General features: G+C 37.8%; 1 protein-coding gene across 4 annotated transcripts in view; it reads left to right on the top strand.

The window, feature by feature from the left end:
- LOC139770337 (protein gustavus-like) overlaps positions 1 to 18,735 on the top strand; it is a 142,946-nt gene that overhangs the window by 62,392 nt on the left and 61,819 nt on the right. For 2 of the 4 annotated variants that reach the window (XM_071702242.1, XM_071702241.1), the window contains exons 1-2: positions 16,976 to 17,757; positions 18,343 to 18,502. The exons of the other annotated variants lie outside the window; for them this stretch is intronic. In XM_071702242.1, the coding sequence (XP_071558343.1) occupies positions 18,474 to 18,502 (29 nt within the window). In that variant the 5' untranslated portion in view covers positions 16,976 to 17,757; positions 18,343 to 18,473. Of the gene's footprint in view, positions 1 to 16,975; positions 17,758 to 18,342; positions 18,503 to 18,735 lie in introns of those variants that run through there. 4 annotated transcript variants of the gene reach the window in all.

Genomic DNA, 18,735 nt, shown 5'->3' with positions numbered 1-18,735 from the left:
TGAGAGAATGCATATTTTTCTTCGAATTATTCGAAATTGAAAGATCAAACAGTTGAACGATAAACGGAAACCGTTTACACTTGTGAATTAATGAGATTATGTCTGAAGAAGTCACGACAATAATAAGCAAAAGGGAAGTGGCCTTTCCATGGAAAATCTGTCTGCGGCATACAAATCCAGAGCCATTGTATCTCGTGTAATCATGCAATAACATAAAAATTATAGTATTTTCAAAAGTTCTGCTGTTTTATTCCATCGAGAGGAATACCTCAACAGGAAGACCATAATTATCGCTTTTCAAATGGAATCGAAATTCAATTTTTGAAGATTATCTTCGCGTATTTGCGACTGTACAAAGTCGTCTCTGTCGAGAATATTTTGTGTTAACCTCAAACTTTATGAGACAGCGAACAAACGTATTGACATAATTATTGAATAAGCTATCTGAGAAACGTTCATATATTTAGAGATTGTAAGACGATGAGAAACCGATTTTCTTCTCCGTTGATTCCTTTAAACAGATGTCAAGAGTCGTCAAGAATCGAATCCTGCTGCTGAGAAGTATTTTCTATCCAGAAATATCACTCGAGTTCAAATTTTACATTAGAAAATAGTAAATTTGAATAAAATTCGTATATGAATACTTCTGAACGGCACTAATTCTGACATGCTGGAATATCGTATCATTAATATACTTTGAAAATCTTCCACTTACAACACGGCACGATATTCGCGTGATTCCTAATCATCGTTAAAATGCACAATTTATTTTCTAACTTGATGAAAGAAGATATTTAATACTCATTGCAGGTAATTAAAACAGATGCCGACTAACGACTAAATGACTACACACATGATTAATGACTTAATTAAACACTGATAAGTTAATGGGACAGATTAACAGACAGAAAACATTCAACTGAAGAAAACTGTGCAGACACAGCAAGTTACTCCGCACATACATTACATTACCAGTAAACGAGTGATGACTCTTTCTCGGGAAAGAGATTAAAAGGTTATTGATTTTCCAATATATCTTGAGGAAACATAATTAAACAGAGGAAAAGGATATATCTCTATTTTATGATAATTTTAAATCCTGGAATCTAAATTTTAAAAAATGTTAGTTTTAAAATCGATGTAGTTGTGAAATTTCATTAGAATGTAAAAAATAAAATACAAGAGAAAAAGAAAGAGAGAGATAATGATCTAGAAAAAACTGGAATATATAAGTAGATTAACTTACAAAAAACGAGACTAAAGAAAGAGTGCAAAAAAAAGTAGATCTGAAGAAAACCGCAGAAATGGTGGGCGAAAGGGGAAAGAACAGACAACGTCAAGAGGTACGAAGGAGAAGCAGAGGAAAAGAAGAAGAAGACGACAACGTCGACGATGACGAGGAGTCGAGTTGCAGCAGGATCGCTTACCGGAGTGTTTCACCAAAGGCGACGGAGCCTCTAATTTTAATAATTGGATATAGCCTCGGCTCTCCTCGTACGCCGAGGGGCGCAACCGCATGCAGCGGCTGTATATAGGCACGTATAGTCGCACCTGCCCTTTACCTTTCTTCTTCCCTTTCAATTCCGCTTACCTAGATATAAGAAGTCTATACCTGCGTCTATATAGTATCGGCAGAGGTTTTCGAGATGACGGTTGGAAAGTACAAGGAGGATGGCGAAGTATAGAAATTACCTGAGAAATTCCTCGGAATTCTGCTCAGTCACTGATAACTTTGATCCAAGAATCATTGAGAAGTACGATTGAACGATGAAACGAGAAGAATGACATTAAAAAGCGTGAAAATCTAATTGAGCGATTAATTTTCGACAATTTCTACATCAAGATGATATTCCCTATTAAATTGAGATTGAGCGCAATAATGCATATGATGGACGTTTTAATGCCAATTATCTGTATCTTTCACTCATCAGAAATTTCGATTTCATGGTATTTAATAAACGCTTTCTTCCTTCCTTTCTTCTCCCGTCTACCTTCTCGTCGAGCATCGGCAAAGAGAGATATATTTTTTTCTCTTCTTTTTAATTTTTATTTTCACGTCCCCGCGTACCGTGAATGGGAAGAGCCTTTGCAGGAAGCGGTCGTTTCGCCCGGGCTTTCAAACTGCCACTTTTGTTCCACTTTTCCTCGGTCTTACTGTTATCCGATGATCGATACGTGAATAGACGCTTCGCCGATTTCCGCCCCGGTTTCTCACCCCACCGCCTGAACAATGTCCAGTAGTGCTCGCCGAGCGCTGATATCGACACAACGAGACGAAGCAATGAACGCTCGCAATGTAGCAATATGCATTTTCCAGAGAATTGCAAATCCGACTCGTGCGTATCTCGCTCGTCGCCCATGTATTTGCCTGCGTGAAATCCGTCCCGGCAAACGGGTTGTTTTTTTTTTTAACGTAAATCACGGTGGCTACGAATTCGTGTCAGTCTGACAAATACGCGGCTATAAATTCGATATGGAAGTGCGGCGCGCAACAAACTACAAACTTGCAGATGAAGAAGAGAGAGGAATTCCGTTAATGTGTGTGTGTGTGTGTGTGAGAGAGAGAGAGAGAGAGAGAGAGAGAGAGAGAGAGAGAGAGAGAGAGAATAATTAGAGATATCTAATATCGTGTGTAATTTAACGCCCCAGCAATATTCCAATAATAATCCAACGGATTTACGTCACATCATGATACAGTTGTTCGTTATATAATCTGTGATATTTGCGATATGTTCGCATTAGTAAATCCTGGCTTCAGGAATGCACAGAACGCATAATGTATATAACACCAAGTATATAATGCAACAGATACTAATTAATTACGTATTTTTCTGCAGCGAGCGAGAAAAGATAATCTAACTTTCATTTATCTCGCGGCAAAATTTATGATTTGAACGTTGGAATGTTATTCCTGTGGCATAAAAAAACATGGGTATCCAGGTAACGGACAAAACGTACAGTTTTCCACATCGCTCGTTGTAACGATACATATTTGTAAGTTGGAAACTGAAACCTCCCCTATAGCTGATAACTTTCCAGGCTGCGAACGTGTCTTACATATCTTACCCTCCCTTTCCATGTAGTAATCACTGTGTTTACCAGCAATGCTCTCTATCGTATTCAGATCATGATATCGCAATTTGCGGGAATGATTCGAGAAGGAAGTGGTTCTTCATGTAAAAATAAGTTGAGATGGAGTAACTTCTTTTTTGTACGAGGCATTATTTTCGAGAAAATAGGATTTGAAAATACGCGTAGTCTGTCTCTCTTACTCATTATTTCTTGCTCATTGTAATTTCTTCGGAACCGATTATGCTATATATATAAGTAGAAAAATCTTTCAATCTTCTTTCTATGAAGATCGAAAATATTAAAATTATATCGAAAGTCTAGAACTATACTGGTATATAATTTGCGAACTTTAACATATGTTATACGTTAGTCGAAACATGTTTTCTTAATTGATAAGAGATAACACGACCAGCCGCCTCTTGAAAACGCTCGATTCGGAATCGCAAACTTCCGAAGATAGCGCATTCCGTAAATATAGCTTCTAACATAAAAGATTCCTGATAAGCTACTGTAGTCGAAGAGAAAACGAGATACGGGCAAATCGGCGGGGTATCCTCCTCCAGTCTCCGTGGTCGTACCGGTTGGACCTGACAAAAGCTGACCTTCACTTCACATCCGAGCCTCTTCTCCTCATTCCACTACTCTGACCGTTTTCCCTTCTCTTCTTATTTCTCGGCAGACTCGAGCTGACGTTATCCTCTCTCGGACTCAAGAGGACTGGGTCCGACCGACCCACCAAGCACAAAGACCCGTCATTCCAGTCGACGCCGTGTGTCCTTCCTTCTCCGTTCGCCGTCGCCGCCACCGCCGCCGCCGCCGCTGCCACGGAGGCAAAGCTCGAGAAGAAGAGGAACCGTCGCCTCTTGCAAAGGGAATACTCGTTCGCGAATAAAGTACTTTGGCCATGCCATTTGTTAAAAAGGAATTGCACGTGTCATGCATAAAGCTTTCAACAAGATTCTCATTGGCCAGCATAAATGCGCTATCTTTGATATTAACGAATCTTTAACTAGTAGAAGAAATAGGAATGCAAGAAAAATTTGAAGTATTGCGACGCGATTTTGACTTTTTTTAGGAAAAGAAATTGGTAGTTCCTGACACGTTTGAACCTTGAAATTATAAAAAGGAGCGCATTAAGAAAGGAATTGCTTCGAGATTCTTTTAGGATATTTTCTATAATATATTATGCAGACTTTAGAAATTGATAAATATAAAAGATATCCCCGCAACAACATTTAAGTATGAAAGTATGATTGCACAAGGGGTATCGGGTTCCGGGAAGTTCATTGTTGCGCCAATTTCGTTCGAAGTTTTACCGCAATTGAAGACTGCGCCTTTTAACGGACCACGTTTTGCGCAGATGCGTCGACGGAGGAAAGCAGATCTGGTTTCTAACGGTACCATCAGGGCGCCCTCTTTTTTTGTCTTTTACGTTTTGAGAAACTGGCAACGAAAGGGAGGACATATCTCCCAGCGTAGATATCCGATTGAGAAAAGAAATATTGGAAAACGGATGTTCGCGGTAACGGGAACGCTGGGAGACTGTTGAAAGTAAAGCTAAAGTTAACGGTTAACACGTCACTCTGACAAACTTTCGAGGAAAACGTTACATATGCGAACCCAGAATGTGTGTCACCTAGAATTCCAGGATTAAGTGAGTGTAATATGAATTAGTCTCAATAAGAAGTATAGAGATAAAAATGGTGATGGAATTCTGAAATCTTGCACTGAAGAATCCTTATAATCTTTATTGCATATTTCATAGCTAAACTCTTAAGAGTATATCCGTACAATGGCTTCGATGCAATTCGTGACAAAATTTATGTTCAATCCCCATTTTTCTGTCATTAAATTAAAAAAATTAATAATACATGAAAATGTCGTTTAGAGAGAGTTATTACAAAATTTTCACGGAAATCGACTATATGAATCGCAGCTTCAGTAAAGAAGAACTCATTGAAGGTACACTCGGCGTTGAAAAATCCAGCAGACTAGCCAGGCCCGCGCATGTATGTTATGCATTTGCAATGTGCAACTGATGCTATTGCACAACGTCGGGGAGCGCCAAAACCTGCTGCTAGCAGGAAATAGGGGGGCAAGGTACTGGTATATATTGTAACTTAAATGACTCTGAGCAGAGAGATTTGCTGCTAGGAACGAAAAAAGCTGGATAGTTAATAAATATACCTGACTGCTAAAAGCCTAAGTGAAAAAAATAGAAGAATATAACATGATAAATATTGTTCTCAAGAATCCTACGTTTTTCCAATTTGGTGTTTTAGGATTGCGGTAATCGGAATAATTTCGATTGATGAAATTTCCGCATATAAATGACAATGACAATCTCTGGCATGAATCAATGATACATGCATCAATCAGATTGTAATGAATGTTTTCCATGCCGGCAGCAGAATAAAAGGATGCCAATGAAATTTGTAATAAACATTCACATATTATTTTTATTTAAATGATTTAAATAAATTAAACGATTTAAATGATGTTGAATAAATCAGTTTTTGCGTTCGTAACTGAATGTTCCTATCTGTGGATATTAATTAGCACTTTGACCAATGTCTTAAAAAAAAAAATTGGTACAGTGTTAGGTCGTAAATAGTTAGAAACTGTAGGAGTATAAGTAATGTATAAAATGAAAATTTATAAGAATTATGTTTTTTTCTCTATTATATTGTTTTTACGTCAGAAATTATTCAAATTCACGATAATGGCGGTAGATGATTGCAAAACTTAATATAAGATTCGATACAACAACGTCGCCTCATTTATTTGTAATTACCGATATACGATCTGCATACAATACTGCGTGTCGCTCGAGTTGGCAACGAAATGCTACGGTGACCTTTCTGTTTTTTTCGTTGTTCTTCTGTTGGTTCGTCCATCGTTTCTTTCGTGAGCGATTCCTTTATTTCTGCTCCGACAAGTTCTCTTCGTTCCTACTTCCTACATTTTGCTCAATACAAAATTACGCAGTAACCGCGTTGTTTTGCAAAAACTGCGAAAATTGATGCGATCATCAAGGACGGGGAGTAATCGGAGAAATCAGTTATTCAGAAATTGGAGAAATCAGTATTTTCGCGTTTAACATTCTTGACATTTACGTCAGCTGTTTTAGATTATGAAAAAGCGAGAAATCGAAATCCCAAGCAAATACGCTTGTCTGACATTCTCGTAACTTACATTCGCATAAAATGATAGGAATTTTCAATTATAATTGAAAATACTTAATGGCAATTGTAAATATTTCATTGCTTCGAGAAAGTTAGCTTGTAAATTGTAACAGAAATTATATTATCAGCTCAACACATACATTGATAGTAAGGCAGTCGTGTAGTTTATCCTAAAATATTAGTCAAATATGCCCTATTTAGAAAAGATTATCGGGGTTCTTATTTAACGCTAAAAATTTTTGGCACGAGCGTTTAAACGTTCTTAAACTATTTCCCCTACATTCAAATGGTGGTAAATCCACAATGTCCTTGAATAGGTAGGTGTCCAACGTTTAGCAGTCCCATTTTGATCTCAGGTTAGAAATTGCTTTATCTTTTTTTCTTGACATAGGTAAGTGCCCATGCATACTATTCTCGAATCCATTTTAAAAATGTCAGGTTTAAGACTCCCCATTTCTTTTTTGATGGCACAAAAGGTATATACTTTGTGTCAGAATTCCACGTCTGGTTAAGCTATGTTTCCACATTCGACACTCGTATCATTATGATATGTAAATATATACTAAATGTGTGGTCACACGCAAATAACGTTATTATTTCAAAGAAAAAAAATCGATCCGGGAATTATATAGCCACATTGTAATAAACATCGTCTTTGGCCGTTTAATGGCCGCGACAGAATGATTCATGTATCATGGCTTTTAAGGCCTTATATTATTAAATATAAACCCTGCCCATTCATCGAATCGATACAAATTTTTATGTACACTCGCTTTTATTTATAGATTTATAGATAGTAACATATCATATCAATTTTCTCCAATTCCAGTTTTGACTCAAGTAGATTTTAACTTAACTAACGTTAACTTTATATTTAAAACACATAAAATTTTTTAACGTAATGAAGAATGAACATTGATTTTCATAATAAAGTGAATAGATTGTATTATTTCAAGTATTAGCGCATGTGTATTATATTATTTGAAGTTAACAAATTGTTAAAATTACTAAGATATATTTTGTAAGTGCTTGCCAAGGAATAAAACATCAGAAGATGACTTTATTACCCAAAATGCGCTTCAATTTTCATGATCATATTAAGCCTTCGGGTTTCTAAGAGGATTTAATTATCCCGGTGCTTCTGATTCTATTATTTTGCGCGGCATTACGACATAATTATCTCCCTCGTCTCAATGGGCAGGGATTAAAACCTTAGGGACTTCTCTGCTTCGTACATGCCATATGCATTCGCCATATTACAATTTTAATCTCACCGAGACTTTATCATTCCTCTCGTTTCGCATTCTTGAATGCTGCAAGCTCCGCGTAGGTAATCTTCCGTCAATTGAATTGATCATTTGTAACTGATATTAATTTAATTTGTTCGCACAAAGTTTTCTCTTTCCAAAAAGAAGATTACTAACGAGAAAGACGTAATTAATCAATCATACGTAACGTAATTTTCAAATTTACATGTCCACTTGTTGACATATCTGCAAATGCAGATTTGCGTAGAATTTAATAAATTAGGGAAGATTGGGGCAATTGCGAACACCTAAGGGAAAAGTTAAATAAGGCCAACGATTATTGATCAATTATAGAAGTCTTTATTTTAAATAATACTCCAGTTATTTGACTTTAAACTACAATAATTAATATTTATAGATTATCAACATAAACTATAATTTTAAACGAAAAGTAAAAACCTTTGCCATTCGGAGTTACCAGCCGCACGCGGGGCAATGTCGAATCGTAGACGGGTTTTACCTGTTCCATCCCACAACTTGTAGTCATAATTTTAATAACATATCTCTTAGTTAAAAGTAAGACAAAAATGTCGAGATTACAATACTATTCAAATGAGAAGCATTTATAGTAGACGAATCAGACAGTCCAAAATTCGCATGCTCAGGGGGTACATTATATAGTAACGCTCTTGCAGCTTTATTGATCTCTTATGAAATAAAAAAATATGCAATAATGTTGAAATGCTTCACTGACTTTATTTAAACATAGAAAATATTATATATTGTATACGCAAGTAATCATAATCACATAAAAATATTACAACGTATTAAAAATAATTAAAAATATAAATATTAAATAGAAAATATTAAAAACTGCACTGCCAAAATTCATAAAATGTCAGACTTCTTTCGTATAATAAAAATTTTTCCCTTAATGTCGATTCGATATTTGATGACCAATATGCGATGTACTGTTCCTAAGCGTGCGAACTTTGAACTACCTGATTCGTCTACTATAATTGTCTTGAAAAGTGTTATAGTCTTAACATTTTTATATTTTAGAATTTTTGTCTTATTTTTAGCTTAGGAATGTGTTATTAATATGTTCTTCTTCTTATGACGCCATCTCCTTTCGAAGGTTGGCGATCCAAATGGCCAACATAGTTTTAGATTAATATGTTAGGAATATGTTATTAAAATTATGATCACGAATTATGAGATCTATACATATGTATGCCTGGAGGCAATTTCCTGGACTTTTTCTGTTTTCTAGATGTACAATCCTGGAAACTGCCGTAGGACTTGAATTTTTTCCAGGACAGTCCTGGAAAATGTTAAATGTCCTGGAATCTGCCGATATAAAACAGAAAATTCCAGGAAGCTGTCTCCAGGCATAGTCATGCACTTGTGCATAAGCCTGCATTCGTATTACATTTATTTTACACCTGTTTACTGTCAAGGGAAAGGGATAGTTTTCGGAGTATTTTTGAAGTGTGCTGAAGTAATTTAAAATGCTATTTTATGCAAATATTTTTTTATTTGGAAATAACACACAAGAATTCTCAGCGTATCATTTCTCGCCTCTGACGTCACGATCTCACATGGCGGAAAAAGTACAGGAGACAAGGTTATTTATTACTATAATATAATACATTGTAATTGATATAATTTGAAACAATTAAAATAATGAATTCTTTTAAAACGTTTAATTTTGCGTGTTATATACTATTTTAGATATTTCTATTCTACCACGTCTTTTTTTTCCCAGAAAAAGACCTTGTCGGACCACACCGAAATTTTTCTTTTATTCTTCTCCCACACACCATACATCGATATCAATCTTGTGGTCAAACGCATACCTGAATTATATCTCATACTTCTGTGGATATTTTCGTGAGTTCTTTCGTCAGCATCCCCTCATATTTGTCATTAGTCCTTCTATACTTTCGACTCCAGGAAAAGGGACCTTTTTCTAGTTTCATTTTAAACTTGAGCCTCCCTATCCTGTTTTTTCTTCCCTTCCGTTGGGTCAATGACCTAAAGGATCTTCTATATACGTCAGTACAGTACCTAACCTAAAGGACGTCAGTACCTGAGTATCTCTCCTCAATGTTGCAAAGAAATTTGGTTGGAAATTTGGGGATCCTGGAGTGACGGCCGAACTCCGACGGGAAAGCGCCCTCATCTAAGCGGAATTAAAAATATCGATTATTTTGATCATTCTGTCTTTATCCAACGAGATCCTACGAGATATCTGTCCTTGTCAGATTGCAACGCCATGTACACTGCGTGTGTGTACATACATAAAATCTGCGATCAATGAAAATCTTTCTTATTAGGCCTTTAATCTTTATAGTTTCAATGATTCAACGTTGTTCTTTGATCTAGTACGATTACTGGAGTACTTTCGATTTGTACACGTAAGCTATATAATTCGTATATTAAACGAAAGTTTCCATGAAGTGACAGCTCTAGGTACAAAAGGTTAGGTACACCCAAGTAGTATCAAATATAATTTTTTGAATTCTTTTAAGTTTTTAGTCTTTAATTTACCACTCCACCCATCATTTCTGTATGTACTTTAAACGTGTTAAAAGGATTTCAAATCTGTAAAGCCAATTCGAAGAAAATCATACACCTAATCGGTCATTGCTGTCGCTCCAGGATCCTCTTAATGCCTAAACCTGAACATTCTCGCTTTTGTTATTTTATATTTATTAGTCCTTTTATTTATGCGACTCCAGGAAAAGGATCTTTTTCTAGTTTTAACTTGAACTTGAGTTCCTCGGTCCTTCTAGTTTCTTCTCTTCCTGTAGCTTCGGGGCAATGACCTAAAGGATCTCCCACGTCAGTACCTGAGTATTTGTCGCTCCTCAATACTATAAAGAAATCTAGTTTTTAGACACACGGTTAAATATCCGCCTAATTTTATATTTTTATGCTTAACTTTAAATCTTTTTTCTTTTGTCATCTTATTCTTAATTGTCCTTTTATGCGACTGCAGGAAAAGGATTTTTTCTATAATAGTTTTCTTGAGCCTCCCTATCCTGTTTTTTCTTCCTTTCTATTGATCTGTAACTTTGGGGTCAATGATCTAAAGGATCTTCTGTGTCAGTACCTGAGTACGATTTGTCGTTTTTCGATGTCACCAAGAAAAATCTCTGAAGTCTTCGATTTTCTTCCCTTCTTGTAACTTCGAGGCAATGACCTTCAACGGATCTATGTCACTCTCTGAGTATTTGTCGCTTCTTCGATATTACAAAGAAATCTGGTTTTAGATACAGGTTTTATATTTTTATGCCTAAATCTGAACCTTTTGTCATCTTTTATTCTTATTAGTTCTTTTATGTATGAAAAAGATCTTTTTCGCATACATAATTACAGGAAAAGGAGTTTTATCTTAAACTTGAATTTTCCTGTCCTATTTCCTTCCTTTCTGTTGTAGCTTCGGGTAAATGACCTAAAAAAAGGTAAATGACCCCATAAACTTCGGATCAAGGATCTAGAATTTGCTCTTTTAAGATCTACTCTCAGGTCAATATTTCTCAGGTCAATATCTCTCACGTGAACATCTCTCAGGTCAACAACTCTCAGGTCAATATCTCTTAGGTCAATGTCTCTCAGGTCAGTATCCGTTTGCCATTTTTTGACACAAAGAAAATTTCTGGTTTTTAGCAGGTCTATTAAATATGCGTTCTCGAATTTAGCCAAAAGTTATAAAGTTTTCCCGAGTTATGCCCGAAGGGGCATAAATCTTTTTCTACGTACGCCTCTATCCCCCACTCCTCAACGCTCGGTTTAGGTATACTATGTCTATGATTAGAAGTGATTACAAGAGAAAAGGAAAAAGAAATATGTCCTTATGTCGCGCTATTATTTTGTCGGCAAAAAATTCTTCAGGTGGACCGAACGGTGGCAGAAACAACGCGGCAAAATGCCTTGCGTCTGCTAATTAGATACTTTCATAGCTTAATCGCGTCGCACGTTTTAAAAATGGAAGCAATAAACCTAATTATAATCGCGTGTTCGCGTGATCATTGCTGACGCTTTTTATTCCCAATCGATCAATTCGTGAGAAATATCTGATTATATTAAGATTATCGTAAAAACATCATGTTCCTACTTGCAGCAAATACCTCGCTAAAGTATTCATTAAATAACGAACTCGATAAATCAAAATTTATAATTTCTTTTAGAAGCCGCACGCCGTTGTTAATACGAGAAATAATGAATTTTCCGCCACACGTAATTATTTTAATGCGGAGGCTAATTAAATTTTCCCGGAAGTCTTTAAATCTCCATGAACTTCGGAAAGCTTTAAAACTTTTGGCTTATGATCCTTGATGTGATTTAATTTGGCGTAATTTATTCATGAAAATGATAATTAATCAGATAAAAAGCTGCGTTAAGTTTTTAGCGTAAGAAAATATATTTACGTAATTAAAGTCTACTGTCGAGTGAGAATCCCTACGTTTCATTTACGTATAACATTTTGCAAGTCAAGAATTTACAAAATGATAAATAAAATAATTATTAAGTACTGCGTGATGTCAATGCGAAATTTCGAGGTCCGAAATAACGCGCGATCATATTTTTGTCACGATTGCGGAACAGCTGTTATATACGGGAGGGATCTATGAAACTTCTAAGCATATTGTATATATTTATATATCTGTATGTGTGTGTATATGTGTGTGTTTTGTACGTATGTATGTGTGTGTATGTGTATAATTGTACGTATGGATAGCTATAATATCAGATGCGACAGAGGAGGCTGGGGAGCAATCTTTCACGCCGCGTGAAAGCCTTCGTACGCGCGTATCTTTAATGAATCTTGCCGGTTATCGATTTCTCGTATATCTCAACGCCTGTCACGAACGCTTCGTAGGGACGACTTTTCCACGTTACCTCGAAAATTCGACGATTCTATAAAAGAATTTCGACCCTGCGAATGTGTGACCTGACTGTCCACACCAACAGTGTATTTGTGACGTGTATTCAAGTACTAACGAAGAAGATCCTTTTAGATCATTGATTTGGAGCTGCAGCAGTCGGAAAAGGAGAAGGAATTAGGACACCTAAAAATAACCATTTTTCCAGGTACACGTTCACTGTGAATCTAAGTGTGTTATTTCTACACGCATAAACGTTTAAAAATAACACATTTGACTGAAGCTTGTTTTACATGTTTTGTTGCGTGTTAAATTAACACGTTTAATCGTATTAATACGTTTAACCGTGTTAAATGACGTCATTTAAAACGGCAAGAAATGTGTAAGAAGAGCTTCAGTTTAAATAAACACACTTGGATTTGCAGTGTTCTGGGAGTTCTATTATAGTGCATGTAACGTGCACTATAGAAATCACAGAACGCAGCTATTTTCAGGTGTGAAGGCATTTCTGACGCCGTGTGTATAGCAATCTGAAAGTTTGTGGAATTTCCTTTGTATATATTGTGTCCTTATTCCCTTTCTTATGCACTTCCTAACCTGTAAAGCCGTGTTACAAATATCTGAGATCTGAGATCTTGGAGCGATTTTTAAGCATTGTGACACAAGACTTAACCGAGTCAACTAAAAGAACCTTCTTCGCCAGTACCTAAGTATCAGTTTGTTCCTCTTCAGTGTCACGAAGAAAATTGGTTACTTAGTTAATCAATTAAAAATACAGACAAATTCTATAACATTTCTATTTTTGTTGCTAATAAGGACTAATGTCCGTTCGCTGTATGCATCACTTTATTATATTATCGGTAAGAAAAGTGACCGGGCGGAAAAAAGGAGAAAGGATCGTGCTCTTTATGTCGTGCTATTCCGTATTATCCTGTCGTCGACAAAAGCTATTTATCGCGTATGGCTTTTTCGGTGCCGCTTACGCCATTCTCGAGTTTTAGACGCAGTATTAATTATTAATCTGTCGACGACGAGCAACACACATGCATGCACGTGTACACGTCGACGCGCGACGCAACGGCACATGTACATTTTTTCAGAGATAATTCGATGTCCAACCAAACGACCGACTGGTAGGTTCAGGGAGAGGTCTGCGAAACCCCACTGCACAAGGGAGAACCCTCGTATTCCTCCTCGAATGCATTCTCCATCTCTATCCGTTTCGCTTCTCGTCTCTCTCTCCCGTCTCTCTCGGTCGCACTCTCTTGCGATACAGTCCCCTTGATAAACGTTTCAGTACTAGGCAGGTTTAGGCACGGGCGTAGCCTCTTACCGAGAGACCCGATTCCGAACGATTGTTTCAATCACAAACGCGATGACGTTGCCGATATGTAAAAATGCAACATTGAAAGATGGAAAATAAATTTGTCCGGTAAATTGCGCTGTATTCTATACGAAGGTTTCTCATTTGCGTGTGTAGCTTGAAAAATTACAGTTCATCGATCGCGCGCGGTATCGTTTGTGGAAGGATGATGCTACGGCAGATTATTGTACGCTTAATAAAGCCTTATTAAATTATAGATCTAGTTATATGATGCCGTGCGCTACGATATTACGCTGAACTTCCCTTCTACTCTATAAGATACAGGATTGCGAATTACTTTGCGAATTATCACGGCCCTTTATATCCATCGGTATTGGCGTACGAGAGCTGTTCCGAATTACGTGAATCGGCAATGTAATTCGGCGAGTATGGCGAGAACTGGCAGAGTGCATATCTCCTGACAATTTAATTGGAGCAGCCGCCATTGTATGTTACATTTTAGATAACTGTTGCTAATGCAAAATACACACTTTGTTATACCAGTAATGTTCAGTGAATAGTTTATATATACATACATAGGATGTTTCTAATCTGACGGTAAATATTTTAATAATAAATTCTTTGTAACATTTTAAAACGAAAATTTTAATACGAAAATATCGAGGTTATAATAGTTTTCAAATGGGAAAAGTTTAAGGCCCCTGGGCATTCGCCGCGGTCATGTTAGAACATGATGTCAGAAGCGAGAAATGACACGCTGAGAATTCTTTGCCATTTTGAAATGAAAAGATATTTGGATGAAAAAAACACTTCGGTTCGCTCTAGCACACTTACAAACGTTAAAACTTATGCGCCTACGCATAAGCTTGCGTTGCTATAGGTTTCGTATCACATTCATTTTACGGCTGTTTATTAACTGTCAAAACTGCAAGGGAAAAGGATAGTTTTTGGAACATTTTATAAGTGTGTTAAAGCGATCCAAAGTGTTTTTTATCCAAATATTTGTTTATTTGAAAATGGCATGCAATACATGTACTCACGCTGACGGGCTATGTTTATAATTGACTATATATGAAGTGTAACGATTATACAATTTTCAGACGCACATCCCAGACTCCGTTTTTATCTGTCGGAAAACATTGCACGAGCAATTCGTGGACTGCTCGTTCAACATTATAAAATTTTTTTATTAAACTGCTTGAAATTAAGGACCTCTTGGCGTGCCGCGTCGCCGGGTTTGTAATCACGGATCAGACAAAGTTGATAAAAACGTATAAGTCACATATGCCTTGTCTGTTTGGATTCATCTGAAAGTTACCTTTCGATTTCTCGTTAGCAAACATCAAGGAAAAAATGGGAAATATTGATTATAAAAATAGAAAAATTTAACACGTATTGAGATCATAGCCCGCTCGCCGATCGACAACCGTTAATGCTCGGTTTTTACTTATTCTAGTCTTAAAAGGCTATATTAGATTTCTATGAGATTTTCGCGAAAGAGAGAAATTATGGAGTTCAGGACGTCTACAGGAGTAATGGAGTTCGGATCTATTTCATGGAACTGGAGTGGTCCCAATGTGGAGGTGGAAGGGGGAGTCCAAAGTCGCTTCTCTCTTTATATAGGATTTTAAAACTTTCGAATGACAGGGGTAAAATTTCGCGCTTTCGGGGATAGCAAAATGTGATGGTAAGGGTGCTTCCATGAACCGAAATCCCTTTGACAACAGTAAAATTATTGTACAAATATGCAATGAGAGTTTTATTAAGAAACTATTTCTGTTTATCCGTAACGAATTTATTATAAAAATAGTTGCAGTTTTTATTCAATAATGTACTATTCTGTATCGATATTGATGTGCGTCCAGCTGTCATTACCATATTTATTTAGTTTATAATTGATAATGTTTCTAACGACCAATCTCACTGCGGAGATTTATCACACGTACCAAATAAGTATGAAAAACTAATACATATTAATATCGTTAAATATTATATTAATCTATTTTATAAAAACATTTTGAATTTTATAACAAATTCGTTACGGATCAGCAGAAATAATTTCTTCATGAAACTCTTATTGCATATTTGTACAATAATTTCATTATTGTGAAAAACGCTCGGTTTATGAAAGCACCTTTATCTCCGATCATTTTGTCCCTGAGTGCGCGAAATTCTAATCCTGTCATTCGTCTTTGCCCAGTTAAAAATTATTATAGTCATGATATTATATATTCAACTATTATAGCCTTTTGTATTAAATTAAAATTTCCGTCTTAAAATGTTACAAAGAATTTATCATTAAAATATTTATCGTCAGTTTAGGGACACCTGTATATTATATATATATATAATAAAATGTTGATTTGTCAATTCTTGCCATAGTGAACACTATCTCTATCCACATAATTTTGGAGTAACTCTCATAATATAAGTAAAAACACATGCGACTTAACATACTTTTACACAATTTTCATTATCATTATTTCTAAGAGATCCAACTTGAATACTTTACATTTTAAGAAATCAATTGCAAGAGGAGTGTAATGTATGGTTTTACACTAGTAAATAAATTAAAAATAGTTTTATGTCAGGTGATAAGATATATTACAGAAAAAACTATAACGAAATATATATAACAGAAAGAAAAGAGCGAAATAACGATTAGCGACAATTTAACACGACCGATCAGTTGCCCTGTTCGGAGACAGCTCTACCTTTGTTCTCCTCGTTCGCATTGTTTTTGTAAAATTACTTGGTCAGGCGCGGATGCTTTTTCGGGCCTCGTGTTATTATATGTACGACAAGTGCTTTGTTTCTTTCTTCGATTATGATCGAAATGTACCTCTCTAATATTTATCTCATTACAATATACACAATTGAGATCGCGAGAGCCACCTTCAGGCTTAGCAGAATTGTTTAGAAGTAATGTTGTAAATTTACATTATTTCTCGCGCAAGAAAGTTCTTTCTTTCTTGCTCCTCCAGGCGTTCCTCCGAAATCAGACTGATCTGATCTGGCACGACTTTGTAAAAAGTAAAAATTGTAAGAAGCAAAAACAGATCCCCGGAAATCCGCGTAATGTCGACGCATGCCGTCCCTACGCCAATGCTCGACTGCATCAGTGTTCACACGCGGGATATACCCCACACGTATCCCCACATGACTGTACCGACCGCTCTCCCCTTATCGCTCCCTCTCTCGTTCACCGCCTCCCCCTCACCCACCGCTCGATACATGTGAAGCATTCGTGGCCTCAGTCGTCGTTGGGCCGTCGCCGAGGTCGTACCTCCGATCCACCTGGCATTTCGGTGCGTTTACCTACGTACGGGAGAACGCGCGCGCGCGCGCGCACGCACGCACACACACACGCACACACAAACACACACGTACACTCACACACATACATACATACATACGTACATACACGTAACGCACGCGCGGTAATTTATATGTTATGCACGCGTGCAACGCTGCTCGCCGCGTAGCGGGGAACGAAACGGCCGGGTGCTGGTGACACGAGACGGATAAGTTCCGGTGGGAGAATACGACGAAGAGACGACGACAACGAACGCTGTGTGCTCCGGCTCATGTTGCCGCAGTGTATGTGCGCGGAACAGTGTGCAATATCTTTCTCGTTCCATTTTTTCCCCATCCCCCTCCCCCTTTCCCTCCTAACGCCCTCGCGTTGTTCGTCGTTACGTGCGTGCGTCGTGTGCCGTGTGCCGTGTGCGTCTCGCGTGGAGTAAATAGCAGCGGTGGATCCGCGCGGTGTTGTTCGTCGCACGTTTTCCAAACCCCGCGAGACGCCGCCGCGGCCGTCGCGAATCTCGCGGAAAGTTTTAGCGGCGTGGTGCCCGCATCAGCGTTATGACCTCACCGTATTATGCCGAGGTATCGTGAAAACATCGGTGCCGGGAGCGCCTTCGACCCCGTCAGTCCGGAGAGCGTATCGAAAGTTGACAGTTCGCGCCTTTGGTAGCGTCACACCTCGCGCGAGTCACTCCCTCCGAAATTTAAACCTGCGGACATTTTAGGCAGTAAGTAAATTTCTGGTCCCGCTTTATATTTCTGGATATGATTTCTCCGCGGAAACCACCGGGGTTAGGTTGGGTTCGGATCAGACGCCGATTTTAACGTCTACGACATTCGTGTCACGAAAATAGTTTGTTTTTTTTCCTTCGAAACTTAAATGTCCACTACATTCGTAACAGATCTGCAATTTTTTTCGAGTTTTTTGAGTTTTTCAAATTATTCGTCCCTGTTTCTTGTGTCGATCTTCGAATTAATTTTGTATAACGAAAGCGAGATATTTGTGAATTCTATTCGCAAGTCGGACAAAAGAAGAGTCGAGAACAATAAAATCGCGTCCGAAGGAAAATTCGTTTACTCACTGATTAGTCCGACCCGACTATTGAGCGAGATTAAATTTTCGGAGTAAAGACGCGAAAGTAAAACGAGAACGTGCTTAAGTCTATTAACGCGTACAATTATTTATGTACTACTTGTAATTAGTTAATATACTAGTCGCGCGCGCGCTTTGCTCCGCGTTATGGGAACCCATCGATCGCGTACAAATAGAGAACCGTGAGAAATGCACGCGTGATTAACACGGTTTTGGTCAGTTTTGAGGGGTTTGGAAAAATCGTGCGACAGCAGGCCAGTTAGCCAGGAGCAGAATACCGAGAGAGAGAGACGGACCGAATACCGAGAAGCGTCAAGTGACAAGCCTGCCGGATACGTCGCGCACCGAGATATGGATTGGTCGCTGAAAGCTCGCCGAACGTAAGTTCCTGCTAGAAAGTGAAATCGAATTTGAAAAATCGTCCCGCGCCGCTAGATTCGATGGATCGATCCATCGATCGATGGACCGCTCGATGGACCACTCGGCGACGAGCGAAGGCTCGTCCCGACGCGCGACGGGAGGAATACTCTCGGCGGAGTTGCTCATCAGTGCGAGGTGCCGTGCAGTGCGTTTTTCGGCATAAATCGTCATTATTCGCCGAGCGAATCGAATG

Source organism: Temnothorax nylanderi, unplaced genomic scaffold (assembly GCF_030848795.1).
Source record: "Temnothorax nylanderi isolate EJ_2023f unplaced genomic scaffold, tnyl_v1.0 TNYL_tig0028_pilon, whole genome shotgun sequence".
Taxonomy (NCBI): Eukaryota; Metazoa; Arthropoda; class Insecta; order Hymenoptera; family Formicidae; genus Temnothorax; species Temnothorax nylanderi.
Note: the sequence above shows the minus strand (reverse complement) of the source record. Positions and strands in the feature narration are given on the sequence as shown.